The sequence below is a fragment of the Amphiura filiformis genome, chromosome 13 (genome assembly GCF_039555335.1).
Source record: "Amphiura filiformis chromosome 13, Afil_fr2py, whole genome shotgun sequence".
Classification (NCBI taxonomy): Eukaryota; Metazoa; Echinodermata; class Ophiuroidea; order Amphilepidida; family Amphiuridae; genus Amphiura; species Amphiura filiformis.
In genome coordinates, this window is record NC_092640.1 from 49,647,454 (window position 1) to 49,656,785 (window position 9,332).

General features: G+C 38.7%; 1 protein-coding gene across 3 annotated transcripts; it reads left to right on the forward strand.

The window, feature by feature from the left end:
* The first annotated feature begins 441 nt into the window (after window positions 1–441).
* Window positions 442–6,981, forward strand: LOC140167314 (uncharacterized). Of its 3 annotated transcripts, XM_072190643.1 has the most exons (5): window positions 442–567; window positions 3,014–3,140; window positions 3,913–4,226; window positions 5,980–6,052; window positions 6,747–6,981. In XM_072190643.1, exons 2-5 carry the CDS (start codon window positions 3,090–3,092, stop codon window positions 6,765–6,767), a joined length of 459 nt encoding a protein of 152 aa, XP_072046744.1. In that variant the 5' UTR covers window positions 442–567; window positions 3,014–3,089; the 3' UTR covers window positions 6,768–6,981. The 3 variants fall into 3 exon arrangements, with proteins under 3 accessions (XP_072046744.1, XP_072046742.1, XP_072046743.1); XM_072190641.1 differs by lacking the exon at window positions 5,980–6,052; XM_072190642.1 differs by lacking the exon at window positions 5,980–6,052 and having other exon boundaries at window positions 458–567; window positions 3,011–3,140.
* Window positions 6,982–9,332: the final 2,351 nt, after the last annotated feature.

Here is a 9,332-nt window from a genome sequence, read left to right on the forward strand (position 1 = left end):
CGAGATATGACGTACACAATAGGAGGGCAGTCTTCAATTTTCTGACGTCGCCAATTTCTGACGTCGCCATTGGATTAACACATAATCATGACATCTTCACAACAAATTCTTAATTAATTGTTATGTGGTGTCAAAGAAATATTATCTTACTCTAAAACCGTTGGGTACGACAATGTACCACACTGTAAGTATGTTGTTTTTCAATTTATAACGGCCAGACTCAAACGTCACATGACGCGTGTCTTATGCCGCCTGAAGACTTTACCCATTTCGTGCAACGCCAGCGCCACCCTATTGTGTCCGCCATATTTTGAAAAGGCGAATGTTATGAATGGTGATTTGGAGGCCGATCATCCGATGAGGGCGATCATGCTGTGTTTGGTTGCAGCACATGTATCTCTCACCGAGTCGTATAGCACATTGCATGATCATATTATTCATGCAATGTGCTGTACGACTCGGTGACAAATACATGTGCTACAGGCTGTCGATATGTAGACGCACCATTTCAACGACCATAGAAACTATAGTGCCGTACATGGTATATGCTTATCATCAGCTGTCGATGTAAGTTTAATAGTTTATATTTTTCTATTTTTCGCTCTTATTTATTTTATTTCAAATTTTGCAAATGTGTGTGTATATGCCACCCGTCAACTTGCATTATTCTGGACAACATTCTGTCCGGGATTGCTCCCCTTACGAAAATGGCACGCAGTTTTTGAACGCATGCAGCATGCAAGCAGCACGCGTGCAGTTGGTAGCGTGCGGATACGTATATTTGGAACGAGGCACGCATGCAGGGAAGCGTGCAGATGCTTGCTGCATGCGTGCAGGTCATGAGCGTGTGCAGTTTGCATGCAGCATGCAAATCCATTAGCGTGCACTGCATGCGTGCAGCACGTACTGGCCATATATATGCGAGACAAAATCATGAAAAAAAAATCAAAAAAAATGGTTAACAGTGTATACTGTCCTTACAATTAGTCTTACATAACCTGGCTATCCATTTCTCAATGAACTAAAATTACCTAGCTTAATTTTATACAAGTCACTTATCTAACTTAACCTACCTGATTTTGAACCTGGGACCTTCTGCATGGGAGTCTGATGCTTTACCATTTGAGCTATTGGGGTATACACATTTGATGAAGTGTTTTAAGTTAATATAAGCAATATTTTGATGACTAAACCGGCCAAAGTGCATCATTTTATGAATATTGGTCAAATTTACTGTGAATATTGATAACACTCACTATAAAAATGTTGAATTTTGTTTTGATTTTTTGCAGTGCCAATTAACTGTTGATTCATGAATGGCATAACATTGGCCCAATATTGCAATGCCAACTATCGAAAAAGAAATGGCATTCCAACATTGGGCCAATGATGCAATGCCTACTATTGAAACAGGAATGGAATTCAAACATTGGCCCAATGTTGCAATGTCAAATTTCGAAACAGGAATGACATCCAAATATCGGCCTAATGTTGCAATGCCAATTTATCGAAACAGGAATGGCATTCCAACATTGGCCCAGTGTTTCAATGCCAACTATCAAAACAGGAATGGCATTCCACTGAACATTGGCCCAAAGTTGAAATGCCAACTATCGAAACAGGAATTTGCTTGCCCTCCCTCTAGACCTGCGAAAAAATGCTTGCCCCCGTCCCCTGTTGGCCTGCCAAAAATTGCTTCCCCCCCTCCCCTCTTGGTCTGCCAAAAAATCTTGGTCTGAAGGTTAAATACTTAGAAAATGTTGGTCCGAAGGCCAACTTATTTATTCATTGTAAACATTTAAATATTTTCACTTCTAGATCATTGCCAAATTGTGACTTGATGTCAGTTGTGTAACAGTGAATTAGTCATTGAAAATCCTGCATGCCTGCAGCATTTTACCTTTACTGCTTCTGGAAACCCTGTATGCGTGCAGCATTCTAAATTTGTGATCTGAAAACCCTGCATGCGTGCAGCAATATGCGTGCTGCATGCAAGATGCTTGCAATTTGCATGCAGTCCTACAGTCCGCACACAAGTGTAGTCTGCACGTAATTTGCGTACAGATTGGTAGTCTGCACGCAGGTTCTGCAAGCAAATTGTGTGCGCGGTGGATATTTGTGTGCGGTGCCTGCATGCACACAGCTGGTTCGCACACATGAACACGCTACCAGCAAGCCTTGCTTGCATGCTGCACACATCTGCACGTGTGCTGCACACTGCCGCACGCGTGCTGCATGCTGTCGCACACATTTTTCATTGCTTGCATTTTCGTAAGGGTCCTCCTTGTAGCAAAGGGCGAAGCCAGCTTTCGTGCTCAGGGGTGTGCAAAATAAACATTTCTTCCCTAATTTGGTGGAGTAGGAGGCAAGACGAAAACCAAATATACAGGGGTTTTCAGAGAGTAGGTATATGTAAACATGTTTTTCAAAAATGGATTGATTGTGTCGAGGTGATTTTTGGTGAAAACGGGTTCCTCCCCACTTTTCCCCACAAGTTGGTAGCAAAATTAAGCAAATACAATAATTTATAATGTCACACATCTTTGTTTTGATCACAATGGCTAATTACCTAAGACAATATGCACTTTTGAAAGTTGCACTTTGATCCATTCAACTCTCACAAAACATGCAGACTTTAATTTACAGTAGTCGAGGTCCATATGGAGTTGAAAGGACCAAAGTACAACTTTCAACACAATCAGATTAGGTGTAATTGTTTAGCGGAGCAAATAGATTGAGTGTGATTTGGGTGTAATTACTTGGCAAACCAAAATCGAGTGGGTGTTAATGCTTACAGATTAGGTGTAATTGCTTACCAAACTAAATAGATTGGATGAATTCGAAACCCTTTATTTATTTCTACAATTAATAATAAAGGTCTGGTGTAAAGGGATTGTGTATTTATGTGAAAAGGATAACATATGGTGCCGGTGGCGAGGTGACTAGGCTGTATTATTCTGGATCGGGACTAATTTTCACATTTGAATTGCTTCCTTGTATATTCCCTAAGCAGGAGACATAATCAGGCGGCTCATCTGCAAGTTAACCTCCAACAACAAGTCATCTAGCTAAGTACACCTACCATAACCATGACAACACCATATGAAAAACTGGAGCCCCCTCCCTATGACCAGCAGGAGGTACGTACACAATCGGCAACTATAGTTTTGTTTACCTCATGTGCGGTAGGGAAGTGGGTGCGGAGAGCGGCTGGTCACAGTGTCGATTCGCCCGTACAGTTAATCACATATAGTGTACATACACGCGTACAAGGGCTGTCTATCAGTGGGCTTCACGAAGCATGATGTTACTATACACAAAATAAATCGTAAATAAAGTTGCAATATACGTTTCAATATGCTTATGCTAAAAATGGGTGTTGTAAGGTTACAATAAAAAACAGGCCATTATCACGTTAGCGTCCCCATCAGCTTTTTTTTTGTAGACTTTTGTCTGCTTTTTGTTTTATTTATGAAACTTTGTTATCCATCGTTTTAATGTGTTTTTTGGTGAGTAACTATCAATACGTTTCACAAAATTTGAAGGTAATTTCAAGAGTCATCTGACGTCAAATAACTTGTTAAAAGGATCACCAAAGCCAAGGAATGTTGGTTTTCTTTTTCGTGATCCAAGTGACGTATATCTTGTAAAATGTTGGTGACAATCTTTGAAAATTTCCCTGCCAGGCGTTCTGGGATAAGCCAATGACAAAATTTAGAAAAAGAGCCAACACTATCAAGATGTCATGCCCTTTTTGTCAAAGTTAAGTGTTCAGGTTCAGTATTTAATTATTGACACTTGTGCACAGTTTTTACAATTGTAACATTCTCTGTATCACCACATCACAGTCAAACCTTTTGAATCCTGATGATGAAGTGTATATGCAATTATTCTTTTTGTTTGTTTTACCAGGCACCCCCTCAACAAGGGTATCCCCCTCAACAGGGCTACCCACCCCCTCAACAGGACTACCCACCACCTCAACAGGGTTATCCACCCCCTCAACAGGACTACCCACCACCTCAACAGGGTTATCCACCCCCTCAACAGGGCTACCCACCCCCTCAACAGGGTTACCCACCTCAACAGGGCTACCCACCCCCTCAGCAAGGCTATCCACCTCAGCAGGGCTACCCACCACCACATTTGGGTCAATCGCCAGCAGTAGTTGTGAATCAGCCTCCTCCTCAGCAAGTCGTAGTGACAACAACTGTTGTTAAAAGAGAGTAAGTACAATGACAACATACAGTGTAGTCGGGGACGACTGGTCAGTGGTCACAAGTTAAAGGCCCGCTAGTCCTAATGTGCGCTAGTCCTAACGTAAAAAGGCTCGAATACGAAACTAGGGTTACCGTAAGAATGCTCAGAGAGGTACCAGCAAACTGGCAACTATGCAAACCTAGGGTACATGTGCATTTACATAAATCCACTTATAGTGTGTCGTCATGTTAAATTAATCTACAAATGTAACTTTACGTTGAAAGGACATTTAAACAATGTCCACTTTGAAAATTATAAACTTTTAGACTTCAACATTACTTGTTTATTTCGCTTACCGGGAGTGCTTTCGAGGAACTTCTCGTCATCAGCCGATGTTGTTAGACAAGTAGTTAAACAAAATTAACAATTTCACTACGTATGAATCTGCAATTCTATATACTGTCCATTTCTTTAATGTTTTAAAATGTTTTAACTATTATCATAGTTATAGATGGCATTTAGTTTAAGACTGAATCATACAATCAAGGGAAGAGACGTACACTTCATACACTGGAACATGGGAAACATTTAAACATTACAAACTAGTGCACGAGATCAAATTAATGATGCTTAATCGTTATTCTTAATATATCAATATACATGGGAAAGCAGAATTACGCATCGCACACTAGCACAATTAAATATTAATTTACAAAGGGAAACCTGACATGCATATGCCGATATACCAGAGCAAAAACTAAGGACATACCTGCCTGTGCGGGGACTTGAACCCCACACCTCTCGCTTGTAGGTATTAGTAGGGATGACCATGACAATTTGAAGTTTCTGCTGTATTGTAGAATCATACCTTATATTAAAGAGCACATTAAATGGAGCATTTCAGTCTTTAAATGACCTCAGTATGATAAATGGTTCTGAAGTTATGGCCAATTTTATATGCGTGTTTTGAATAGGCAGTTTGGAAAGATTATGGACACCAAGGAAAAATGGCACAAAATTTAATAATTTCCAGTTTCAAATTCATTATTTTCAAAAAACACCTTTTCAGTAACCCTTGAAAATGGATTACATGATTTATACAAATACTCACAAGAAGAAATCATTTATAAATACGGGTTTTCATAAATGCATTTGGAGATCTGGTCTTGTGAAATTGCCTTTTTGTTCTATATTTCTTTGTACAAATCCAAGATGGCAGTCATGGAAGAAAAATTATAAACAAATTTGACCAAAAAATGTATCACCAAATTTTGACAACTTGTAATTTAAGTCACAAAACATGTAATAAAGTTGATTTGTAGTGACGATTTTTTGTGCGAGGTTTCCGAATTTTGCATCCAAGGCCCAAAAATTCTCTAAAATCCAAGTTATATTGGATGAGTCAAGTTTTGTATATTATAATAATAATATTGAACCAATTTCATGTGCAATGTTAAGATATTACCATGGTCATTATGTAGGCCTACGGTACTGCATAATTCTGAATGAGATTAAAAAGAGGGTCTAAATTTCATCATCCAATATGCACCCCTAAATAGTAATGACATTTTATGAAATTGCACATGGAATTAGATAAACATAATAGTATAGTATACAACAAGTTTACTCACCTATTTTTATATCTTGGAATTTGAGGAACATTTACAGTAAAATCACTCTTTTATACAAATAACCTGTAGATTTCACTTTAGCTAGCTTTGGACGAAAAATTATGGGTAGTTGAAAGCATAAACTCAGCTTTTTTTTTTTTTTCACTAGGGATGTAAACCATTGTCTGCATTGTTGCATTAGTATTTTCTTCTTTCCATGGCTCGTAGTGTGGTGTTGTTTGGTGAGTATAATAATATTGGGCGATATCGCGACATGAGCGACCCACACGCGCACACAGAATAACGCAATATAACGCTTTTATCTGAGACTTTGAATTAATCACTGAACAGAAGATTTATTTCATATGATCGGAATGCGTGTGTGCGTGGCTGAATGTCACGCTGCGCGAGTTAATCTACGTGATCTTAATGTCACATGAAGCCGATCGATCTCGTAGCGATCGAAGGACTGATACACTCATTGACGATAGGCGATGGAATTATAGCGATTTTCATTGTTTTACTTCATTTGTTCAGCTCAAAATTACAAGGGCACAGGCATCAGAACAACATTGAAAATTGGTTCGATTTTTAGATTTACTTTTTGTGGGTCCTGGGCCAGGCCAATCTATGGATGCCCTCAATCTCAACGTGAGGAAGGTATTTTTTGATTTACGTATCCTGTAAGATCGGCAGAGGGAGACGAACATTCAACGAGAGAAGCGCGCAAATAAGTTCAATAAGATTGGGCTTATGCTCCACAAGAACACATCACAAAAAATAACTACACCCCAGTTTTTTGAAAACAATAACTTAAAATATGTGCATCAAGTTTATAAACTGAAATAGCAAAAACCTTGTATTCTGTACATTTGTATGTCTCATTTGTAACAGTTTAACTAAAATAACAAGGCATACCTTTTTTATTTAATACAGTGTTGCAAACATGGCTGTTAAAGACATTCATTATCTGGCCTATTTCAACAACAACAACAGCAGCCTAATAAGCAGAGTCTTTTCTCTCACTGACCAAAGATGCGACGGGTTTCCTACAGAGTGATGCAAATCTTCGTAAAATCAACCACAGGCCTCTCTGGGCATTAACTTCAAACAATCTACAAATTGATATGTTTGTGTGGGTTTTTTTTTGTGGTTTTTTTTTTTTTTTTTTTTTTTGTGTGTGATGTGCTTATTTTAACCTTCCCCTTGTACAAATGCAATGGAACAAGCTGCAACTTTTGAATTTGCATTTTCTTAGGTATCATTGTGTCTTTATTTCTTGAATATTTTCAAGAATAATTTAAAAATACCTATTGGGCGCAGATTCCAATTATGACATTATCTTTATTATTGTCACCCAATCACACGGCTTGTTATTATTGAGACACCCAGTACATTGAATAAAAAAAGTTGTCTTTTCCCCCAGAACTTTCACTTTTATAATTAAAGGAAATAGTAGAGTAGATTGAGTTTGTTTTACATTACTAACAGTTTATAAAATGAAAACAATAACCAAATGCCTAACTAAGCAATCCTAAATAAATAAGTAGATCTTGAGGTAAGACTGTAAATTTGTAGTTCACTTATTTTGTTTTGCTTAACCTTACTGTCACAAATAAAGTCATTCAATCAGGCTGCCAGATGTTTACTCGCAGAATGGTGCTATTTTGCTCATCTCGAGCTGGTCTCTTCGAGACCAGGAGGCCGGGACCAAGACCAGTAGGTCTGAGACCGAGACCAATAAAGACCGATCTTAGACTGAATCGACTCGTTCTTCAACAGCATGGCCATTTAGTTCCGTCATGATATATATATAGTTTCGACAGAGAGGTCAAGGGAATCAAGCTAAGTATAAAAAATACGATAGATTGGTACGTTTCTCCCCATAACGCGTGCGCCGCAGCCACTCGTCAGTTTTAAGGGACTATTTTTCGTTCTACACATTATAAGTACGTACGAGGGGCGGTCAATAAGTTCGTAGAACAAGGCACTTGAAAGAGTACTAGCCAAATTCTTTCTATCTCGCTCTTGAGCATGGTCACTACAAACCTTAATGCACCCGTCGCAATTTTTCTTGAAACCTTCTATGTCAACAAAATGGAAGTCTTCCGATACCTCCTTTAGCCACTCTTCAGTGAAGGCTCACCAGCATTGATCACCAGCAAACCTGATATTCTAAAATAGGTTTCACTAACTGGAGGCCATGTCTGAACTACAATGTGGTTACTTTATTTAACTTACCCTCTGCCGTGAATGGCAGCTTGACAAACTAAGAATAGCGTACAGGACACAATCCGAGAACAGTCACATTCCTACCATCAACCTTCTTCACATGATGGCTTGCCTCAATTTTGCTAGTAAAATTGTATGATATATGCCTATGATTGTACTTTCATTTGGCAAATGATCTGTCATCAAGACTCTCCCTGGATCTCAGAAACAGCGATGAAGACCTTGCACTATGGTGAACGAGTGATGATCTTCTTAGGTGTGGGAGATCCATGTGCTTCCACTAAATGCTCTCCAGTGATTAATGTACGTTTTATCACCTTTAGCCACACATAGATCAAACTTGCCTCAGTCCTCATTCTAAGTGTATAGAAGGCGCACCTGAATATGTCAATTGGTATCAAACTTGTACATTAAGATTCTGGGACCCCATCTAGAAGACACCCTGGAATACCCAATGTTAATGGATTAATGTTGAAAACGCATTCAACAGAGTTGTCATATTTGGTGGCTGTCTCATCTTTCTTTTTTGGCTCTTTATCCATTATCAATGCCACTGTACCAGCACGTATATCGTTAGTGGTGACGTCAGCAAGTCTTTTGGACCTTGGATGATCTTCAAGGAAGCTCATTCCATTCTTGAACTCTAAGAAGCATTTCGTTGCTGTTGAATATCAAGGACTTCATTACCATTTACAGCAACTGTACATTGTTAAATTTCATTTTAGTTTTTACCGCCGTTCGGAGAAATTTCCATAATGACCCTGTATTCACTTCTGGTAGTACATGTGAATTCATGGAGGTAGGCTTCCTCTGAAAAGTGTCCTGCCCACATACAGTGATGTAAAAATCTAATATCTTTGTGGTAATGTTTTGAAGGAACAAGCTTTCAAATGAGACCAAATTTTGACCGCCCCTCGTATCTACAAAATCACATTTTTTTTTATTTATTTGAATGTCATTCTTGATTGGAGGGACATAATTAAAAAAAACGCCAGTTAGATTAACTGCCTTGACGATTCAAATAACAATGAAGTGTTGTCTATAAAATGGTTCAAAAATCATCAAAATCCCTTCACTGAGATCATTGAGAATCTACCAATAGACTCATTTTGGGGCCATTCCAATTGAGCAATACACATTAACAATATTTTCTGAATTGTTTCTGAACTCTAGCCGTACGATGCACGGCTTCCAAATTCTGCTCTACTGGAGCACATCGAATGTTTACACAGGAATAATTATTGTATATCTAAACGTTATGTGGTCCGCTTTTCTTACCCACTTACACAC